General features: G+C 37.4%; 1 protein-coding gene across 4 annotated transcripts; it reads left to right on the top strand.

Annotated features, from left to right (window-relative positions):
• Nucleotides 1-1,959: 1,959 nt before the first annotated feature.
• LOC131040928 (disease resistance protein Roq1) lies at nucleotides 1,960-6,717 on the top strand. 4 transcript variants are annotated; one of them, XM_057973885.2, is made up of 5 exons: nucleotides 1,960-2,611; nucleotides 3,573-4,665; nucleotides 4,899-5,174; nucleotides 5,324-6,049; nucleotides 6,200-6,717. In XM_057973885.2, exons 1-5 carry the CDS (start codon nucleotides 2,073-2,075, stop codon nucleotides 6,671-6,673), a joined length of 3,108 nt encoding a protein of 1,035 aa, XP_057829868.2. In that variant the 5' UTR covers nucleotides 1,960-2,072; the 3' UTR covers nucleotides 6,674-6,717. The 4 variants fall into 4 exon arrangements, with proteins under 4 accessions (XP_057829868.2, XP_059069222.1, XP_057829869.2 ...); XM_059213239.1 differs by having other exon boundaries at nucleotides 1,961-2,611; nucleotides 6,170-6,342; XM_057973886.2 differs by having other exon boundaries at nucleotides 1,962-3,185.
• The last annotated feature ends 16,740 nt before the right edge of the window (nucleotides 6,718-23,457 follow it).

Below are 23,457 nucleotides of genomic sequence, written 5' to 3'. Positions count from 1 at the left end.
AATATGTTTAATGTGTAAATTTCTTTGTCATGATAGGACATTTTGGATTTTATCCCCTGGGTTCATATCTAAGAGGTGACAATCTCTCAAGATAATGAATGCTTGTATGTAGACATTATAAGGTGATGGATCTTATAATGTCCAAACCAGTTATCGTGTTGGATCTCTGGTGTGTCATGGATGTGCCATGATTGTGTTGTGGTAAAACATTTGTATAAGATGTTGGTGCACATGCCACAACTTGGATAAGATGAGAATTGAATCTTTCTCATATGATTATCCTTAAGTATTGCGTGTTTAGGCAATACTGATATCACATGCTTAGGTGATACCCAGTCATCACAAGATTGACGTGATGGACATTTGTATCACGTGTTTAGGTGATACTTCATATCATGTGATTAAGTAACATGATTTTCTAGAGAGTCATATTGTGTAAAGAATACTAACCATCATTTGAATTGTGATGCTTGATATATTATTTTCATTTATCTTACCTATCTAAGAGGGAGTGTTAATGCATGATAGCTTCGATAAGATAAATGATTGAATGAGAGATAAATGAAGTCTCTCATTCAATCATTTATCCTATCGATAAATTATGATGAAAACTTCAAGCTATTAATCCTTCATTTGATGACCATTCTTCATTCATATACGTTCAACTACTTAGTTCGATCAATGCTTGACTATCGATAATCATCCTATAGCATACCGATTAATATCAGTTTATATTTTAACGTATGAATCCCGATTAATATCGGTTTGTCTTATTAACTGTGATCACGGATTATTAATCGGGCTAACCAATGTATTCCGATTTATATCGGTTAATATATTTAACAGTAAACAAAGATGATTATCGAATTAACTAAACACTAATTGGTATTGGGTGGCAGTTTAAATATGCATTGATTGATATTGGGTTAACATACACTAATTGGTATCGGGTGGCAAGGTAAATACACACCGATGGTTATTGGGATGTTAAGATAAGTATACACCGATGGGTATCGGTTTGTTAACATACACCGATTGTAATTATTGCGATAAGCTAAGGGGCACGATCAAGTAATGTCTTGATCGGTCATGACTGGGCAAGGCATTGCTTGATCATACCCAGCTTGCATATATATATATATATATATATATCAATTGGCATTTGTGAGGAGGACATCGAAATCAATAAATGCTCCTCTCACCTGCCATACAAGAGAAGATAGTCAGATTTATCATATAAATAGATAATACATAGATCAAGAAAATATAAACTAATAACTTGCATATTGAACATCTTTTACATCTGCAACTTTAAAAAACTCCTTCAAACGGTTCCTCTTTAAACATTTCCTTAGAATCTCCTCCAGCCGTTAGCATCCAAGATGAACAGCTTGTGCAACACCTTCAGCAGTTTATAACTTGGACAATTCTCTAGCAGCACTCCACATCTGCTCTACTCTTGTCCTTACTTGGAGGACAGCGCTCACCACTCAGAGTTTTCAACTAGTCACTTCACCAAATTCCCCTGGCTCTCCAAGATCTTCATCAGCAAAATCAGAGTCTTTCAGATGTGCTGATAGAATTTAAAACAGAGCAACATCACCACAGCAGAAGAACACATTAGCATGAGCCAAAAATTGAATACAGAATACTGCTGTCCAATTAAGCCTTTTCTTGTATTGCCCTGCCTTTCACGATTACAAATGCCTCTATAAATAGAGGTCTTAGAAAAATCTGGAAATACATTACTGTCAAAAGACACATACACAAACTAAGGTCGGTGGAGGAAGACTTGCGGTGAGAAGCTTGTGTCTTAAATGCTGATAGTTGGAGAAACTTCTAAATTTAATGCAGTTGGGCCCTCTCTGTTTACCCGGTCAAAACTAGAAGCATGTGTCACGTGTGAACAAACCTACCCTTCCACTCTTCAAATGCAATGATTCCCAGTGAAGTGCGAGTAACCACAGTTAGCTAATATATGCTTTAATCCCTTACAATTCACTCACGCTGCTAGATTCGCTGCTAGATTCAATTAATCTTCTCTTCTGTTTGTAGTTTCAGTCTTTCTGTCCATGGCCAATTCTTCATCACTTCAAGAAATTGTAGAATGCGATGCCTTCGATGGAATTGCACCTGCACACCTAAAAGGCAAATCAGCCACATCTCCAAGATTGTTTGATGTGTTTATCAATCATCGAGGTCCAGATGTGAAGCACACTCTGGCTCTTCAACTTCACAAATCTCTTACGGATTTGGGGTTGAAGGTATTTCTTGATTCCGAAGAGATGGAACTGGGTGAAGCTTTTCCTTGTACCGTTCATGATGCCATCTGCTCTTCTTTAGTTCATATTGCCATATTCTCTAAAAGATATGCCGAGTCTGCCTGGTGTTTAGCCGAGCTTGATCTCATGTTACACACTAAATGTAAGATCATTCCTGTATTTTATGATGTGGCCCCTCTGCACCTCCGCCACATTGAAAAAGGAGTGTATGCAGAATCATTTTTCAAGCATAAGGAAAAGGGCAGGTACCTGAGCAAACTTGAGCAATGGAAACAATCTCTTCACACAGTTTCTTTTATCTCTGGCTACGAACCAAACGAAAACAATTGGTAAGTCTCTGTATATTTAGGTTTGTAATCTATTTTTTTTTAATTATTGATAGATTTTTTTATATGGGAGAGAGGCAGAGGAAAACAATAAATTAGAACAGAGCAAATAAAATAGAGATAAACAGAAAATTATATTTCTATTTCTTTATGCGTTCAAAAAATATTCAGATGTTGCAGCTCATTTTGCTGCTCACATATTAGAAGCAAAATCCCCTGTTCAAATTAATAAAAAAGTTGTTGCTACAGCCACAATCACCTGCTCTATTTTGGCACATGCCCCCCTGTTTTCAAAAAACACTGCCCTGCCTCTTTCTATTAGCTTACTGATATGATACTTCTAGATGTTTCCAGCAAAGGAGGGAAAAAAAACACTTTATATTTTATTTAAATTTGAGTTTGGTTGTAGTATATGATAATCCCAAGTAGATTCAAGATTGCGATCAAATTTTTAAACCAAAAATTCTCCGCCATATCCAAGATGGGGAGATTGAAAAGACTGCAGTGCAGGGATAGGACAGTCTACGATAGGTGAGGTAAAAGAAAGTAGTTGGGATCATCATATAACATTTTACAGGTAAATTTTTTTAAAATTTGTTCATAAATATTCAGTTTGGTGTGGTCACTGCTAAGATGCCTTACAATTCTATAGAATTAAGTTTTTGTTTATTGAAGAAAGACTGGTAGACAACGTTAAAATTTATTCCTGTTTGATATGACGGTCCTTGTAATTTTCGATTTAAAAAATTAGAAATTGAAGAGTGATAACCCTTAGATGCCACTTCTTGAATTGGCGTAAGAACTTGAACTGGAACCCCAGCATTTTACCAATTTGAACTCATCTCATTTGTAATTACTATGGTTAATCGTTTTGTTCTGATTAACGATTTTTTCAAAGCTGATTGGTTTTTGCTTTTGAAACAAATTTGTGATCATACTGTGATTTTGCCTCGGAAACTTTCAGTGATTTGGAGAAGATGTGTAAAATGGTAGTGTCAGCTGTCCGAAAAGAGGTAGAGAAGACAAACCTTCTAGAAGTTGCAAAATGTCCAGTAGGGTTGAATGAACTAGTTGAAGATTTTAAAAGTTGGCTGTGTCTCAACGCCAAGGAGAGTGGCAACATCCTTGGCATTTACGGAATGGGTGGAATCGGCAAAACAACTCTTGCCAAAGAACTGTATAACCTTAAGCGTTCAGAATATAAAGCATCTTGTTTTTTGTTTGATGTGAGAGAAGCCTCTGCCAGACGTGATATGCCCTCCCTTCAAAGTAAGCTTCTGAAAGATCTTGGTGAGGAGAATCATCCTAAATTTTGTAGTCAAGAGGAAGGAAAAACTTATCTCAAAAATCGTTTAGGAAAAAGGAGGGCCTTCCTGAGGTGTTTAGTTGTTGTGGACGATATTGATCACCCTGATCAATTGGGTGCTCTATTGGTCATGGATATGCTGAGTACGGATAGTTTGGCAATTGTGACAACTCGTGATGAGAGTGTCCTAGTGCAGGCCGGAATTACTGCTCGTTATAGGGTGAAAGAAATGAATCCAATTTATAGCAGGCAGCTCTTCTGTTGCCATGCATTTGGCCGCCCAGATCCTAACCTAGGATATGAGGATCTCGTGGAGCGTTTCGTTAAAGGGTGTGGGGGTTTACCTCTGTCCCTCCAAGTGATCGGTCGACTTGTTTTTGGTAGGAATGATAAGCAATACTGGGAGTTAACATTGGATAAAGTTAGAAATGCCCTTCCAGGAGACATCAAGCAAATACTTCAAATAAGCTCTGAGACACTGGATAGAGAGCAACAACAAATTTTTATGGATATCGCATGTTTCTTTATTGGTGAAGAGACAAATATGGCCATAAAAATATGGGACAGATCTGGATGGCATGCAGAACACTCACTTCAAATGTTAAAAGAAAAGTGCCTTGTTGAAGAGGAAAGCAGTGTTAACAAGTTTAAATTGAGAATGCACGACCACCTACGTGATTTGGGACGAGAAATGGCAGATGACTCGAGCCATCCTCGTCGCATATGGCGTCCTCAACATCTTAGTACACTGGTCTGTGGAATTCTACTCTTGCCTTCTCTTTTCAAAGCATTTGGAACATATATTTGAGTTTTCTGATATTTTAGCTTTCTTACCGGTTGATCCAAGAAACTAGCATATTTAATCTTACATTAAGGAGAATCTAACTTTATAACATTTGCAACAGGTCTCTACTTTGTGTCGATTTCTTCTTCTGTTTTCCCTTTTACTACAACACTGATTTGACCTTCATCTTAAATTTGCAGGAATTAGAGGGATTAAAAAAAATCCTAGCCACCACCAAATATAGTGCTTTTAGATGTCTCAATTCAATTTTTGACAGGTCTATTGGTTCTCAAATTACATATTTTTTGGGTAATAGAGATGATCGTGCTGAGACATCAACTGCTTTGTTATGGCTTGAGCTGGACCTGAATTGGGATTCGTACAGGAGAATCCCTTCTTGGATTCCTTTGCAAAATTTGCAGTCTTTGAAAATTAAGAGAGGACATGTTACAAGATTATGGCAGCGCAATTTACAGGTATATTGTATTCTTCTCTGTTAAAAAAACATCAGTCAGATTCATTCAAAACAGAAAGATGGTCGATGCATTTTAGAATAGCAAGTTGGTGTTGACTTGTCAACTATTACAAATAAAAAACAGTTGACTAAAATACTTTTAAATTTCAGGCAACATTTAATTTGAAAACTCTGCTTCTTGCATCAATGCGAGAGTTTACAAAATCATTAGAAATGTTACCTCACTTGGAACACTTAGCCTTGCAAGGAATTGCGGCATACCATATGGAAAATTCAGAAAGGGAGCGGAGAATGAAAAGTAGCTTGAAAAATCTATTCTTAACAGGGGGACTGGTAATTGAAGCAGGGGAGTTATCAAAGTCCCTCAGAAAGCTCACCAATCTAAGAATTTTAGTTTTGAGAGATTGCATATTGATTGGAACATTGGCTTTCAACAGCAGTGGATCAGAGTTAACTGATATCGTGTATTCTCAAAATAGTTGCACGAGTAGCCTTGAAATCATAAAGATGTATAATGTAAAGCAGATTTCCAAGGTTTCAATTAGTGGAAAACATTGTCCCAGACTTGAATCTTTGCATCTTGTATCCATGGAATCTCTGATTGAACTGAACATAACAGGGGTAACAACACCACATTTTCTTGCATTGGAAGATTGTAAGAGATTGGAAAGAGTATCAGGAAATTTTTATCTGGCAAAGCTTGTAATATTGGATTGTCCGAAGCTTCAAGAGCTGCCCAGCCTAGCGAATTCACGTTTCCTAGAGAGCATTTCCGTAGCTAGGTGTCGTTGGCTGCTTATAGGAGGACTTCCGACAGCATCAAAATATCAACATTATCATGCTGACTTTAATATTAAAAGTTTCCTTCCCAATGAGGTATACAAGTCTCATTTTTTTAGCACTTTTGGTCTACAATTGTTGATTGTCGGCTTGGAGATAAGCTTCGTTGGCTTCTTTCCCTACAGAATTATATTAGACTAACTTTATGTTTTTCAGTGTTTTTAAAACTTTTTCCCTTCTTTTTAGATCGCGCCTTCAGAATTGACGAGCATAATTGGGAAAGCAACTCCTGGGGTGCAGTCTGCTTTAAATGCAGATCTCTTTGATTATTATTTCATTAAGGCAATCGACAAAATGAGAATAAATAGAAGAGGGAGGGCGGAGGTGTCATTGAAAGCGCCGCATTTATGTAGTGCAATAATTGTATGTGTTGTTCTTCGAAGCTCTCATGGAGAAGTTGTCCGGATCAGGATGCCCGAGGGTGAATCCATATGTTGCTTTTTGTACGAAGGAGAATGGGTGTGGACTATTGCTGTTAGAGATCCTGTGCTGATAGAGCATGCACAGCATTATATTGCCAATTCCTATTGGATTCCGACAATGGATTATTCTCGTTTCGACCGTGGAGTAAAGAAGGGGTTTGTCTGCACCATCGACATGAGTGGAAGAGATCACTGCCCTCAGTTGTTGTCTACAATTATTAATCAGCTATACCTGTAGGTTAATAATTAGCTGATTTTTGAAGATGTATATCTTATTTTGGAATTTAAAATTAAGATTAATAAGATATTCTCAAAAAGATTGATATTTGAAAATCAAGGAAAGATATTAGTTTCCAAATTCGAAAATTAGGAGGATTTATGAGAAGATTAATAATTATTAAATATCTCTTACATAAGAGGATAAAACAAAAGAATAAAACATTAAGAAACATAAGAAATAAAGATGAATTAATAAATAATATTTATTAATTATTTATATTTTGGAGGAAGATAAATATGAAAATTAATAAAAATGATTTATTAATTTATTGCTCATATTTATGAATTAGTTAATTAAATAAAATAAAATAATTTAATTAGTAGACAAAGGAGACAAATAAATAAATTATTAAATTTATTTATTTAGGGCTTAGAAGAATTGTTAGTAAAAGGGGTTTGATTAATTAGTTAAACCTAAATGGCACTATGCGTATGATATGTTAAAAAAAATTAGGAGACATAGGTGTTGACCATTTTTTAGTGTATACACTTTCATTTCTGTTTATTTTGTTATTGGGTAAACAATTGAATGTTTCTATATTGAGCAGTAATTGTCTAGTCAACAATCAGAATGTACACACTTATAATCATATCTGATCGTATTTATTAAATAATTTTAAAATTGGAATAACATTATATTTTTATTTCTAATTTATTAATAAATAAGTCAAAGGTGCATTCTGGTTGCTAGACCAACAATATATACTAAGCGAAGGCATTGTATCGATTATTATTTGATTAAAATTCAGAACAAATGATTGGGTGGAGAGGAATTGTAGACTTTAAGTTTCCCCTACCCTTTCACGGAGTTAGCTACTTTTATTTTTCCCGGGTCTTAGTCCTTTTCTGCTCGAAGAGTTTTTGCCTCCCCGCGTCGATGTGGTAGCACGACTCGTAGTGTTCGAGCTCCTCCTTTCCCTTTGTCAGGAAGTTGAGTAGTGTTGACATGTGGCAGTGTGCCTTTTTTGTTGTCTTGGTGGGCCCACGTCTTAGAGCTCGTGTGTTCGCAAGTTTTCATCCGCACCATGTGGCAGTTCCCCTCGAGGTACTCTATGCTTTTTTTGTTGTGTCCTCAGGATGCTCCTATTTATGGTAAAAATGGATAACATAACATTGAAAGACTAAATGAATTCAACCACAAAACCCTAGCTTAACAACAACAAAGATCCACCATAACATATGAAGATTACCTAAGACAATGCAAATCAAATGAAATCACAAAGATTATACCATCACATGTCCAATAGGGTTTGAATCTCCATTCTTCCTATCTCCATTGATCTTGCTTGATATATTTGCTCACAGATTTTATGTGCACAAGAGCTCAACAAAGAACAAAAATGTGGTTGCAAGTAGGATTGCATATGCAAGTTTGAAAGCGTAGTGTAGTCAATTGATCAAGTAGATAGAATGCATAGGGTTGATAATGAAGGAAGCATCTCCTTATATAGAAGACACCATAAGAAATGGAGGGATAAGATTGAGAGGTGTAAAAAGAGGTCGGCTATGATTAGAGGGTAGGTAGAGGAAATAATAAAATAATGAAAGGGGCAAGTAGTGTATGAATTAAGAGACGAATGACATGTGTCATGAGTAGAAAAGGCTAATGAATTAATTAAATAAATAAAGATTCATTTAATTAATAGAAGAATTGGGATCAATTAAATAAATAAGATATTTATTTAATTTGGGAAAATGATTATTTAAATAAATAAAAGTATTTGTTTAAATGAGAAATAAGGCTAGAAGAGGATAAATGAATTAATTAAATAAATAAAGATTTATTTAATTAATAGAAGAATTAGGCTAAAGTAATTAAATAAATAAAGATATTTATTTAATTAGACTGGACAATTTTAGGTGTCTACAGCTCCCTCTTGCTGCCACGTTGGAATTGATGCAACAGTCGGACGTTGTTATTTATTGACCAGAGGAGATGGGTTTTGGTCACCAGTATCTTGCGATTTCAATTGTGGTTGCGGATTCCTTTGTTTTGATCCGCCTTTAGAAGATCTGATAGCAATTGTGCGATAGGCTGAATCTTTTTTGTTTTAGCTCGTGGAAGGCCATTTCACAGTTGCTAACAACATTGCTAGTAATGCTTGTGGTTTTAAGCACTTTCTCTATTTTCTCTGCCAAGCTGTTAGCTCAGACTTATTTAAGGGATTCTTTTTGTTGTTGTAAGGGTTCATAAATTAGGAAGAAGAATATAGAAAATTGCTAGTAGAATTACGCCTTTAATATGAAATTGTTCTTTTGAAATTCTAATCAAATTGTGCCTTCGACCTTTATGATCATTGCATTTCAGTGTGTAAGGACTCATTTATGTGCAATTTTGTAATAATGTACAACTTCTAAAATGTATGCTATAAGACTGTACAGATTAAACTATGTTTTTATAAACTTATTATTTCGTGGATGAATGGTATCTATTGCTTTATGTCAAATGAGTTGTTTATATTTCATTTTCAAGTTTCTGGGCATGTAGATTATTGAATGGGCCTCAAAGCTACATGTTTATGAAGTTCTCTTTGTGTCTTATTTCTAAACTTATCTTAGCGCATCACTATAGTGTAGTTTTGCTTTCAGTTATTTCTTCAATCCCTTTTCACCCCCCATATATGAAGAGTCAGCTTCTAAAATCCTGAAGGTTACTCAGTGAACCCGCGCAGGTCCCCCATCATCGAGTTTCCCATAAGGCTGTATTCATAAAAGCATTTTTATCGATCAACAATTCTTTTTCTAGCACACCCGGTGGGACCATTTTGTCTTAGTCTAAAGAGGGTGCATGAGCCACATGCCAGTCTCTAGGAGTCAATCTACAACCAATCCGAGCTTATTATTACCACCCCTAGTTGCTGTTCAAGTAGTATCAGGCATCAGAGCACAAATACCTATCCAGGTAGTTCACGTGCCAATGGCAATCCAACCTCCTAAAGGCTTTGTCACTTGGGATAGCGGAAGTACTCTTATTGTACCAACCCCTCCATGCTCAATGGGGTGCTATCCCTACTTCTACCCTAAAAGCATTACCAAAATTCATAGGGGATACTTCCAAGACCCCCAAGGAGCATTTGCAAGATGTGGCCAACATGTGCACTGTACACAACATCATGGAACAAAATGTAGCCTTGTGATTGCTCACAACTTCTTTTAAGGGGAAAGAACAAGACCGATATAGGTCCCTTACACCAAACCCAATAGGAAGCTGGGACCAGCTAGGAGATCATTTTTTTGAATGACTCACTGAAAAGGGGGATAGGTATTCTTTGATGTAGCAAATGATAACAATAAGAAGAGCTCCTCAAGAAGCCATAACCGACTTCAACACCATATTTTAGAAGACGTGGCAGAGAATACCCTTATCTGCCGGGGCCCCGATAGATATGGCTTTTGTATTCTACGTAAAAGCTTTCAATTATGACATATCTGTCATGATCCAGTCTTTAGGAGGGAACACTATTTCAGATGCCTATGAGCTAGCTGTTTGGGCGGAGAATAACTTAATCGATGTAGGGAAACTTCTTCCAAGACCACCCATGTCGGTTTTCCCAGAGTTGACAAGCCAGCCACCCGATCTGCCATCTCTGAGCACCTCTGCCCCTCTATCCATGTATACTTACCCAAACGCTTAGCAAGCGAGCACTTATGCTCCTTCTACTTTAGCTGCAGAGGTGAACGACATGAAGAATATGCTTCAGACTTTTTCGAATGAGATCATTAGCCTCAAAAGGCAACAGGCTCCAGCCAAACCCCCTTCCCAAAACTACCAAGGTGGGAGACCTCCTTACCAGCCAAATTAGTATCAAGGTGGTAAAAGAGCTAACCAAGGGCAACCTAATAACTAGCTCGTCCCCGTGTTGACCCCTTTGCAAGCCATTCCCCCTAATCAAAATAGAGTGTTGATTGCTGGCCAAAATAATCTAGTGAATGATACCAACTCCTGGTGATTTCCTTGCAATAATGCCCACATGCCACGAAATTGCCTGAGAGGAAATTTAAAACAGAAGGTTGCAGAGCAGAGAAGTTAAGGAATGAGCCCAGATGATGGGGTCTATGCCTCTCTTGGAATAGATAATTCCTCACTAACTACTCAAATGTAGAGTATGTCAATGGAACATGAGGCCAAGATCGCCCCAGACCACACTCTCTTCTTGTGGATGGAAGACGAGGATGCAGTTCTCATGAATGACACTTCCCCATCATCTACTCAGATGTCACAAGTTCAATTTGATTACAAGCTTCACTCCAAGCATTGGTTTATAGGGGATCTCGTGGTCCAACAACCAAAAGCAAATGCGAAAAAGCTGGCAGAACAACCTGTCATGGTCACCAGCCCTTGAAACACAAAATGTTTTGTACCTTATAGGGCTAAAGACTCAAAATCTTCCGTCCCCACAATTCTAGATATAGTGGAGTAGTTGAAAAGGGTTACCGCCAATGTATCCCTATGGGACATCCTCACGATCAAGCAAGCGATAACCAGAGCACTCGCGAAGAGCGGTGGTCCTGTTTTAGGGGGCCATCCACGAACCCCTGTTGTGCGAACCCCCACTGTACTTACCAACGAGGAGCCCAAAAGAACTGGTGATACGAGGGAATGTAAGCCAAAACCCAACCCTTTCTTTTTGACTCTCATTGTTGGGAATAAGTTGCTCCATAATTCTATGATAGATTCTGGTGCTAGCACCACTATAATTCCTAAATAGATAGCAAAGGTTTTAAATTTAAAATATGAACCCGTAGACAGAGGAGTCATGAAGTTAGATGAAAATAGAGTACAAACCGTAGGTATTATAAAAAACCTCTTGCTCACTTTGTTCACCTGCCCTAGCATTACAGTATCCCAGGAGGTAGCAGTGATTGACATTCCCCCTATTGTTGACCTCTGCTTGTCCCGAGATTTCACTGCCAAGGTTGGTGGGTATCTATCCATAGATTGGTCTCACCTTATACTTAGAACCAAACATGGAGCCAAGTTGAAAATATTGTTATAATCCCTTCATATAGAGCATATAGCTGATGAAGCTATGATAAACTTTGAAGCCACCCACACATCCATCTCAGGAGAAGAAATGAAGTGTGTGGAGTTATTAGAAGATGAAGAGGTAACTGGGGACTGATCCGAGGATCAAGAAGTCTTCCTAAATGAATTTATAGTTGTGGACCCTTATGGTAATTATCATGCCACTGGACTTGAGACCTATGTAATTTTTGATGAAGACCAACTAATTCCTAAGGTGTGAAAGGACCTGTAGGATATAAAACGAGAAAAGGAAGACCACGTCTCTAAACTATGGACCCTCCATTTTGACGGAGCCTGATGCAAAATGGGATCTAGAGTGGGTATTTGCCTTACTTCACCTTCCGGTGAACAAACCTTGAGATCTTTCCGCTGTGTGTGTGAAAGGTGGAATAAGTCTGCAAGCTGTAAGACGCAACACTTCAATTAAGTCATTACATGTATGGTTAGATAGATATAAGCATGAATAATAAAACCATCACAAATTGACCAATTGCCTTCTAAAAGATGCGAGTATAGACTTGCTCTCAGATTTGTATAAGCAATACCAGTGACTAGACAACACCAAGACAAAGGATTTAATCTATATGAGCATGATATTAAGCTAAATGGATGCAAGATTAAGCTAAATGAATGAAGATTATGCTATATGAATTCAAGCAATCATAACTGAACTAAATATGCAAAAAGCTAAACTAAGATGCAATAATCTAAAAAAAGCACAATATCTTCAATGACTCCAGAGCAAAAATTGTATAATAAAAATGAATCTCCAGGGTGTTTTGAATGAGAGATGAAGGCTGAATTTATAGAAAATCAAAAGAGAGACCAACGGTCAAGATCAATTAGCAACGAGCGGTTGAGATTATTCAAGAAAAAGAACAATTTAGGATAAATGAAATAATTGAGAAATCAAATTCAATTAACCTTGAGATAAATTCCAATTATAGCTTGATTGAAATGCATTCAGATTATAAGTTCAAGTTTGCATTAGAGATAAAATTCAATTAATTCCATGTACTTGAGATAAAAATAGGTGATTCCATGCAATTTCTTTGATTTATTCAAGAAAAAAGTCTTTTCAATGCAACTGAACTTCTTTTCTCAAAATTTTTGAGTTCCAAATTTAGAGAAGATGATTAATAATTCAATTAATTGCTTTTCTGATTTCAAGTTATCTCAATTTAGAAGAAGAAATAATATCTCAAGTTTGATTTCTCTCTCAGTTCAATTCTTTTATTTTATTTTCAATTTAACTCTTTCTTTGTAATTAATTCCTCTTTTGTAATAAATTAATTCCTTTTTTTAATGATTAAATGACAAATTTATTAATTAATTAAATATGCTAGGATATTTAATAAATTAAATAGGATAATTGATCAAAATGATTTTCTTGGAATGATTTAATTAATTAAATAAATATTTAATTAATATAGAATAATTCACTTGCCATGTGACATTAATGATTTAAAAATTAATTAATTGGTGCTCAAGGTTGATTTAATTGCCTTTGGTTAGGACCTTGGTGATGTTGTCGAGATTAGGGGCCCATGGTTTAGGTGACCATTTTTAGGGTATTACATTTGCCCCTCTTTGAATTAATGTGCGAGCAATGCATTAGTTCAAAGAATAGTTGATGTCTAGGAGATACTAGTTCTAAACTTGATTGATCACGAACGAGATGAAGAGCGAGGTGTTTAGCTTGTTTTGAAGGGATGAAACTGAATAGAGTTGATTAAAGTGATACTGATCCCAAACTTGATTGAACTAGGATCGATGAAGAGCAAAGATACCGAACATGAACTTGATTGATCAAGAAGCGGATCTTACTGATCTAGAATTTGATTGAACTAGAAACAGTGAGTGAAGATAAAATCGATCTTAAACTTGATGGATCAAGACACAATGAGCGAAGATAAACTATCTAGCTTGATTTGATGCGATGAAACTGAACACCTGCTTAGATTGAGCGTGCGATCAAAGATACTCTTTAAACTCGTGATTGAGTTTAAATGAATAATCAACTGATGAAAAGGGATGAAACTGATTAATGTTAAGAGACTGACTCAGATGAAGACAATATCAGCTTGATTTGAAGCGATGAAACTGATATGCCCCTAGCGATTGATTCGATTCAGATGATCGAGAAATCTTAACTTGATGTGAAGCGATGAAGCTGAGATGCCCCTAGCGATAAGGTCTTGTTTGATTTTCTTTAGTTAAAAATATTTTTGCTCAACTTTTGATGAAGATTTGAAATTTTTTCTCGACATTGAAGATGTGAGGTCATGAGGTCATGAGTATGCCCCCTCGGGAGCAAAATCGAAGGATAGCGAGGGTACACGAGTATAGGCAATTGTTGGCGATGATAATTATTTGAGCACGAAGAACGATTCAATGGAATATTTGAAGATTTAGCGATGATTAATGTGAAATTGAGCGCAAATTGAAGAAAGAATGAGCATTTGATGAAAGCGCTAAGTGGTCTCAGTTGTGCAAAATTGACTAGGAGAATGATCTCGGATTTCGATTTCGATCTCAAAAATGGAATGTGGATGGGCAAATTAGCTAAGGGTACAGTTTTCATGTCCATCAGAGCAAGTTGAAAATTTAGGGTTTTGGCCATATAAGGGGTCCAAGTGTCATTTTCAATTCATTTGAACCTCTCCAAGTTTGAAATTTGAAAAGTCTTTTGCGAAGAAAAATGGTTATTTTGATCCAGGAGAATCGATTCAAGTGCTAGAGATGACATAATCGATTGCGGAACTACGAGCCAATGGTAAGTGTTCAATTTTAAGCCTTTGTATTTCATCAATTTTGAATTTTGGTTGAATTTTTTTCTTTTTTAGGTCATCTAAAATTGTGCAGTTTCGTTTTGTCATGCAAGACGATATTGTCTCTCGTACGACAAACTGTCTTTTTCTGTTTTGTCGTTTAAGGCCATATTTTTTGTCATCTAGGGCCATCCCATGTATCGTACGATAATTTTCTTGATAGCCCATATTATCATGCGAGTGCATGTCTTTTGTCGTATGGGAGTCTTTTATCGTGCTACATGAATTCTTGACTCGTACGAGTTTCTGCTTACTCTGTGAAATGTCGTACGAAAAACAATGAGCATTTTTAAGGGTCAAAACATGAAATTTTTATTTGGCATTTTACGTATTTGAATTTGCATGATGTTTAACTTGTTTTGTAGCGTAATTTGGATGATTTACTGATGCTCTATTGTTTGATTCGTGCAGGTTCGATTGCCACATATCCTATTTCAGTGTGTCTATCCTCCTACGATGATGCTAGTCCATGAGCTTTCAGATGTAGATAGAGCACATATTGATGTGTGCGACTTTACTCACCTGTTAGATATGCCTGATATCCATGTGAATCACGGGATGCTTACTGCACTTGTTGAGCAGTTCCATTCTGAGCATAACACCTTTCATCTACCAATTGGAGAGATGACTATTATGCCAGAGGGTGTATACTAGATTTTGAGGATTCCATTTGCTGGAGATAAGGTTGACTATGATTCTGCTCAGCGTCCTGGTATCTTAGCCTTGAGACGCATATTTCATGATGAGGACATTCTTGAGCGGGATATCACTTGGGATGATATGATGGCTAGATACAGTGAGCAGTTTCCCTTAGCATGTGTATTAGCAAGGTTCATTGGTTGTTTCGTAATGTCGAACAGGGGACAACAGGGCTTCTTATGTGGCTGGGCTAGGATTCTTGAGAGACTACTGACTCATCCCGAGAGATTAGGGTGGGGATCTTGTTTGTTAGCCCACATGTATCATGAGATGCATGAGATTGTATACAAGGAGGGGAAGAGCATGGCAGCAGGGGTCTTAGTTCTTCAGATATGGGCCTGGGAACATATCCCAGTTTGCAGACCTATTGTGGATGATGCCAAAGATCCACACCAGCTGATTGTTTATAGATATTGTGGATATGTTACTCAACCCCATCTGGACAAGACAGAGTATTGGCAATGACAACTTGATGATCTAATTGTTGTTGTATGGAGACCATACAGGGGCATGGAGCTGTGGGATGACTGGAGAACTCAGCAGAGAGACATGTTTGTGACTCATCCTCTTGTTGGTAGGTCGATTATTGTTATTGAGCGATTCGTTGTATCTTGAGTTATGAGGCAGTATGGCAGGCCTCAGGGGATATCACAGGAGTTCACCGCCTATGCTTGATATGGTGATGAGGAGAGATGAGGATGGGCCCTTAGGTTGTCCTACGTTTTGAGTATGTAGGAGCTGGTTGGGTTGTAGGGACTTCGATGGGACTATTTGGATGATATTGCAGATGTGGGGGTATTGCCCCAGTACAGGGACTAGTTGGAGAGACATCCCTTCCCTAGATTTATAGATCCGACTAAGCATGCACCTCTCATAGAGGAGGCTGAGGATGAGGCCCTTGCACAGGCATAGGTACAGGGACAGGCATAGGGATGGAGAGCGGTGGGGCTTAGGTAGGCAAGTGGTGATCTTGGTGCTAGTAGCAGTAGAGTACCAACTGGGGGGAGACAACAACAGAGAGGCGGGGGGGGGGTGGATCCCTTGAAGTTGTTGGCATTGGGACTAGTGGTGCCAGGGCAGCGAATGGTGGAGGAGAGGAGGAGTGAGCGACTCCTAGATAGGTGCGACAACAGAGGGATGAGAAGAGTGGAGATAGAGGCAGAGATGGAGGTGGAGAGCCTGTGAGAGAGCATGGGGCAGTGGACCCACTGCGGTCGATGAGAGCCAGATTAGGAGATTTGTAGGCACAAATGACAGTGGCGCAGACACAACTTGTAGAACGAGACCGACAACTTGCTGAGGTCCGAGCAAAGAGAGATCAATAGATGGTGGAGGTCAGAACTAAGCGCGATCATCAACTCGCTGAGGTGAAAGAAGAGTGAGATGCTCTTCAGCGGGAGGTTTTGCATCAAACTAGCCGAGCGACTTACTATGTTGCAACATATAGCGTAGCAGTTCCAGTAGCACAACAGGTTGTCCCATATTCTTAGTATATGGCGCGATCTGAGGGAGCTCGGGCACCTAGGTAGGATGCCGGGTAGCAGGCAACACCTCCTCTACCTGGCGATGAGGGAGAGGCAGAGAGATAGATTTTTATAGCTCTTAGATTTTGTTATATACCTCATTTTTTGTAGCCCATACGATTCTTGCTCCAATGAGACATTGTATATGACAGTTGATATCATTTATACTCTGAGACTTTTATGATATATATACGAGATCTTGATTAGATTTCATCGTACTTGTGTTGATTGATTATGAGATGTTTTTCTATATGCTTTATTCTATATGTATGCATATTTGTTTAGTATGGATGTATGTAATGCAGATGAATATGGATGTTTATGTTTTGTTTCTTTTCATATGCAAATAAATGATGAAAATGAGTAACTAGTAATGCAAATGTTTTTTTTTTCTATGCAATAATATGAATGCAAACGAATGTATATAATGAAATGTATGGATCTATATAAGATACTTATGTATGCAACTAACATCTCAATACAAAAGTACTCGATCGGAGAAATGATGAAAAAGAGGCCACTTAGCTTAGAAATAATGATACTTCAAACGCTCATTCAAAAGATAAAGAGATCATTGTTATCATGTAGAAATCAATCGAAGTGCATAAAATGTAGAATGAATGCAACCTGAAACCTAGTCACTGGATTTGGAATGCTAAATTTTCATCACTGAGCGTTTACAAACATAGCAGGCAGAATAAAGTTCCTTTCTTTTCATGTGCAATATTAATTATCTTGTCCACAATGACCCTTTTTTCGTTGATATCCTTGGATAGATTACGCATGCACCCGGATTACACATTTAAAGAAATTCCCTCAAAATAGACAAAGAAATGATGCCAACCTCTTTGTAGCATACAAATAAGAGGAGTCGAGGTATGTGTGGTGATTTCACCTTGATGTGAAGGCACTTATCACAGACACCCAACTGATTAGATGTTTCCAGATTATCAGAATCATTCCTACAAGCAGAAAATAAATAAAATATTATGCCCCCAATCCTTGCTCGTCTTAGTCAAGATAGACTTCCTTGAGTTACTCAGAGGGAATAATAATCGAAAACCAATATAAAAGACAACACACAAAGAAAATCTCATTCATATCTCAAACTGTTTAGTGATTGTTTTCAGTAACGTTGTTTTGGTTGATTACTCAGTGATAAAACTCTGCAGTAGTTAGGAGACAGGTGACTGAATTAGATTGGACGACCGGGTATGACTGGAAAAAAGATGACTTGGTTGATATTGCTTAGGACACGTAAAATGCTCAGTCGATTACCCTCAGACTAGGACATTGATCGATTTCAAGCCATGAGGGTTCCAAAAGAACCAGGATGTCACAAAAGTGACTCAAAGATATGTACAAGAAAAATCAAAGATGCAGGAAAGCGGGAAATGCCAATGTTGCGTTGATAGATGGAGCGTTTGAGTACAAGAGGCACCTGTTTCCCCGGTTTGCACTTGCTTCACAAAGATTTTTTTTTCTTTTTCAGGACATTTTATGATTGTTAGGATTTTTTTCAGGACTTTTTAGCTGTACAGGTTGCTGGAATAGAGAATACTAAGTGAAGAATTTCTTCAAGTGGATGGTGTTGATCGGTTCACGGAGCTGTTCTCCTTCCGATGTTGAGAATTGATAGGCACTAGAGCCAAAGACTGCAATAACGATGTAGGGACCCAGCCACTTGGGTTCAAACTTCCCTTTGTTGTCTCGAAACTGTTGATTTTTAGGATTTTCTCTCAGAACAAGGTCACCAACCTAAAATTCTCATTGTCGAACCTTCTTTTATAACCCTTAGTCTTTAGATATTCTCTTTTGATACACTCTCAAATGATCAAACACCACTTGCCGATGTTCATCCAGCAACTCGAGCTCTTGCAATCTAGATGTTCTGTAGTCTTCATCAGTAGCAAGACCTTGCAAAGAAACTCTCAAAGATGGTATTTCCACCTCAATAGGTAAGACTACTTCAGATCCATACACCAAAGAAAAGGCTGTAGCCCCAATAGGTGTTTTGATACTTGTTCTATAAGCCCATAATGCAAGATTGAGCTGTAGATGCCAATCCCTTCTAGATTTATTCACTGTTCTATGTAAGATAGTCAACAGGTTTTTGTTAGATGCTTCAGCTTGTCCATTACCTTGAGGGTAATATATGGATGACCAGTGCTGTTTGATTTTGAATTTTTCATAGAGTTCATCTAGATATTTATTCTTGAATTGTCCTCCATTTCCAGTCACAATTGAAGAAGGTATCCCATACCTATAGATGATATAATTAAGGATGAATAGAGCTACTTGTTTACCGGTTGGTTTGATGAGCGGAACTGCTTCTACCCACTTAGTGAAGTACTCAATGGCAGTTATGATAAACTTGTGGCTGTTAGATGATGCAGGATATATTTGGCCAATGAGATCAAACGCCCATTGCTGAAAAGACCAATGTGTAATGAAGGGTATGAGATCCCTTGCTGGAGCATGCATAAGATTCCCATGTAGCTGACACTTCTCACAAGTTTTAGAAAACTTTATAGCGTCTTTCTCCATATCTCGCTAGTAGTAGCCAGCCCTTAGTAGTTTTCGAGCTAAAGCTAGACCGTTTGAATGAGATCTGCAAATACCTTCATGAACTTAAGATAATGCACGTTGGGACTCTTCAGTTTCTAGACACCTAAGCAAGGTACTATCCAAACCTTGCCTAAATAGATCGTTAGTGATGATGACATACCGTGAAGCATTTCAGGTTAGGTTCCTTTTCTCATTACGGGTAAGATTAGCACAGATGATTTGGTCACGCAGATAAGAATAAATGTGGCTGTAGCGAGATGAGTCATGTCCGATAATAGAATAGACCATCTGGGACTTAGGAGAACCATAGGCAGGGTAATTTAACTCTTCCACCAGGAATTCAAAGTGAAAATTATATTCTTGTAACTCTAGTATAGATGCCAAGGTCACCATAGCATCTGCTACTCTATTTGCTGAAATGATATAAAAGTAAAATATTTCTTGAGATCATCAACCATTCTCTTATAAGGCACCAGTTTCTCATCTCGAGTCTGATATGTATCATTGATTTGATTGATGATTAGCTGAGAATCTCCATAGATGTGTAATTCCAGAACCTTCCATTCAATAGCCAACTTGATTCCGTTTACCAAAGCTTCATACCCTGCAATGTTGTTTGTGCAAGGGAAGAGAATCTTGTAAGCCTTTGGGATTGAATATTTTTGAGGAGTAATAAAAATTATTCCAACACCGAAACCATGTTGAGTGAAAGACCCATCAAAGAATATCTTCCATGATTTTTGAGTAAGGTGCATGATAGATTCATCCGGAAATTCCATATGCAAAGGTTGAGTGTCTTCAAGTGGAGCATCAACAAGTTGATCTACAATGACTTGTCCTTTGATGGCTTTGCATTCTACATATTCAATATCAAATTATGTAAGAACCATGACCCATTTAGCCAATCTTCCTATAAGTGTTGCTTTGCTGAGAAGATATTTAAGCGGATCAATCTTAGCCACCAACTTGATTGAGTGTGCTAAAATGTAGTGTCTCAATTTTTGTGATGCAAAGACTAATGCCAAACATTCTTTTTCTATTATAGTATAGTTCATTTCATAAAACACCAAAGTTCTGCTGATATAATATATAGCTCTTTCCTTTTTATTCTCATCATGTTGTGCCATAAGTACCCCCAGTGATGAATCGGTAGCTAATATGTATAAAATCAATGGTTTACCTTGAATGGGTGGCATCAATATTGGTGGATTAGATAGGTATTCCTTGATTTGCTGAAGGTGTTGTTCACATCCCTGATCCCAGTTGTATGTTACTCCTTTCCTTAATACTTTTGTGAAGGGTTGAGCTTTATCTGCTAGTTGAGAAATAAAGCGTCTGATTGATTGGAGACGTACTTGTAAACTTCTCATTTGACTGATATTCCTTGGAGGTGGTATTTCCATTATAGCTTGGACTTTCTCAAGATCAACCTCAATTCCTTCCTTTCAAATAATGTAACCAAGTATTTCCCAAATGTCACTCCGAGTGCACACTTTTTAGGATTTAGCCGGAGCTTGAATTTTTCCATTCTATCTAGTATGAGGCCTAGCTCTTGAGTATGTGTGGTTCTCTTCATGGTGTTTACTAAGGTGTCATCAACATAATCTTCCATGTTTTTAAGCATCATATCATGAAAGATAGTAGTTACTGCTCTTTGGTAAGTTGCTCCTGCATTCTTTAGCCCAAATGGCATGATGTTCCAACAAAAGGTTCCCCATGCACAGGTGAAAGCTGTCTTTTCTTGATCCCCAGGAGCTATTTTGATCAGATTATAACCGAAGAATCCATCCATTAATGAGTACATCTCATATCTAGTAGTCATATCCACTATCATATCAATGTTAGGCAATGAAAAATCATCTTTCAGACATGCTTTGTTGAGATCTCTGAAGTCTGTGCAAACCCTAATAGATTTTTCTACCTTTGATACATGTATTATGTTTGATATCCATTTTGCATAGTCTATAGCTCTGATAAATCTAGCTTTTAGCAATTTTTCTAGCTCAACTTTGATTAGCAGTGCCACATGAGGGTACATCTTATGGAGTTTTTGCTTGATTGGTTTAACTCCTGGTGTAATAGAAAGATGGTGCATGATGAGATCAGGATCTAGGATTGGCATATGAGAGTATGTCCATGCAAAGTTGATCTTTTTTTTTTTTTTTTTTTTTTTTTTTTTTTTTCTTTTTCTGAAAAGAGGTTGCTGAAATCTTTTAACTCTTCAGCTGATAGTGATTGACCTAAATGAATGATATGTGGCATCACTTGACTTCCAATATTGACTGGTTGAGTTGGTTCAATCAATATCGAAGACCTTTCCTGGAAGTGACTTGCTAGTCTATCAAGTATCTCACCTTCAGGTACCTCAGAGAGGTTTTCACCCTTAGGTATGTCCTTTATTTTCTCTATTTTTGATTCCGACACCGCTACAATGTGGTTTTCGCCATCAGATCTTTTATTTTTCTTTTTTTTGATTTTTGCGACTAAGATACTTGATATCTATTTCAGTCATGTTCTCACTTTGTTCACTGGTGGAAGAGTCCATTGGTTCAACTACATTAAGGTAGTAGGCTAACGTATAGTCATTGGCAAAGATAGGTACATTCATAGGTTGGTTTTGTAGACTAAAGTCAATTAGTTCAGGATGTATCGAGGATAAAGTTTGAACAGGTTCAAGGGAGTTCACGGTATTATCATCATAACTTCAGACCGACAAGTTGAGTTTCAGAAGACTACCTTGCGTAAATGTCTCGAGACCAGGAAGAGTTACAACATGATCATTGAAGTGCATGTTAATATTTAGTTGACCTAATCCAATAGACTTACTCATAGCACCATTTTCTATGCCAGACTGGACTACATATCATGGTTTGATAGTAATAGGATCAATAGACAAATTCCCGACATTCATGACGGATTAGTCAGAGTTATAGGATGAAGTTTGTGACTTTTCTTCAAGTGATTGAGTAAAAGTATGTATAGTGTCAATACCTACATCTTTGATGATGCAAGTTCCTTCATGATTTAGTTCATTTATCACTTGTATCTGACATACCTGTTGACATAACCTTGATGGTTTTGTGAATCTCTATTGTCTACTCCATTCAACTTCCTCTAGACTAATGACTGGTTCTGTTTCTGTAGCTTCCAATTCTTCTTGTGTAGTTCCATACCTAATTTGTTTTATCCTATTAGAGGGAGATATAGTAGGTGAAGAATGTTCTTGTGTTCTTCCTTCTTTCAACTTTTGTTCATGGTCTTCTTGTCTTTTTAGTCTGATTTCTTCTATCTCCTTTTGCAACTTTAAGCGCATCAGCTCTTGTGTGTCATCTGTGATATCATTAGATTCTTCTAAGGTTTTTGTAGTAGATGTATCTAAGAGATGATTTGTACACCATTCATACTCATTCGAGTCAGTTTCTGAATCATCTACTTGTTTACCAGTGTATGTGACGGAAATTTTCATTGGTGCAAACAATTCTCTGATTCTTTCTACCTCTTCTCTCATATCCTCTGGGATTTCTACTCCTTGTAGTGTTGTAGTTGATACCACTGGAACTTGATTATCGGTTGTTTCCTCTCTCTTGATTGCTAGTTCTTCTTGTTCTTTTTCATACTCTTCTTGAGTCTGTTGAGTGTTTACTTCCTGTGATGTTGAAGGCAGTATCTTTTTCCTCCACTTAGATTGATGATGGGAAGTATGTTTCTGGTCTGATGTCTTTCTTGGATTGTATCCCAGTCCAGCTTTATCATTTGTAGACTTAGTTTGTAGCTGAATAGGTTCAACAATACCTTCTTGATGTTTGCCCAGACGACTAGTACCTGAATATCCCATGCATTGAATCATTTTATATCCTGGACCATATTATGTCAGAGAAATCTCACAATGTCGTACTTTTTTATTTTCACTATCTTCTTTGAAAAGCCATTTGAGAACATCATCCTCTTCTATTTCATCTACAAGGGAAGTAGAGGATTGTACAAAGAGACCATCATATATGACATTTAGAGTTGAAGTCTGTGGTCTCATAGCCTCTAATGGTTTTCCTGACTGTCTTGGTGGTAGAGGAAGAGAGATTAGTGAAAGTACTGGTTC

Source organism: Cryptomeria japonica, chromosome 10 (assembly GCF_030272615.1).
Source record: "Cryptomeria japonica chromosome 10, Sugi_1.0, whole genome shotgun sequence".
Lineage (NCBI taxonomy): Eukaryota > Viridiplantae > Streptophyta > Pinopsida > Cupressales > Cupressaceae > Cryptomeria > Cryptomeria japonica.
The sequence above is the reverse complement of the archived record's forward strand: the minus strand, read 5'-3'. Positions and strand labels throughout refer to the sequence as shown.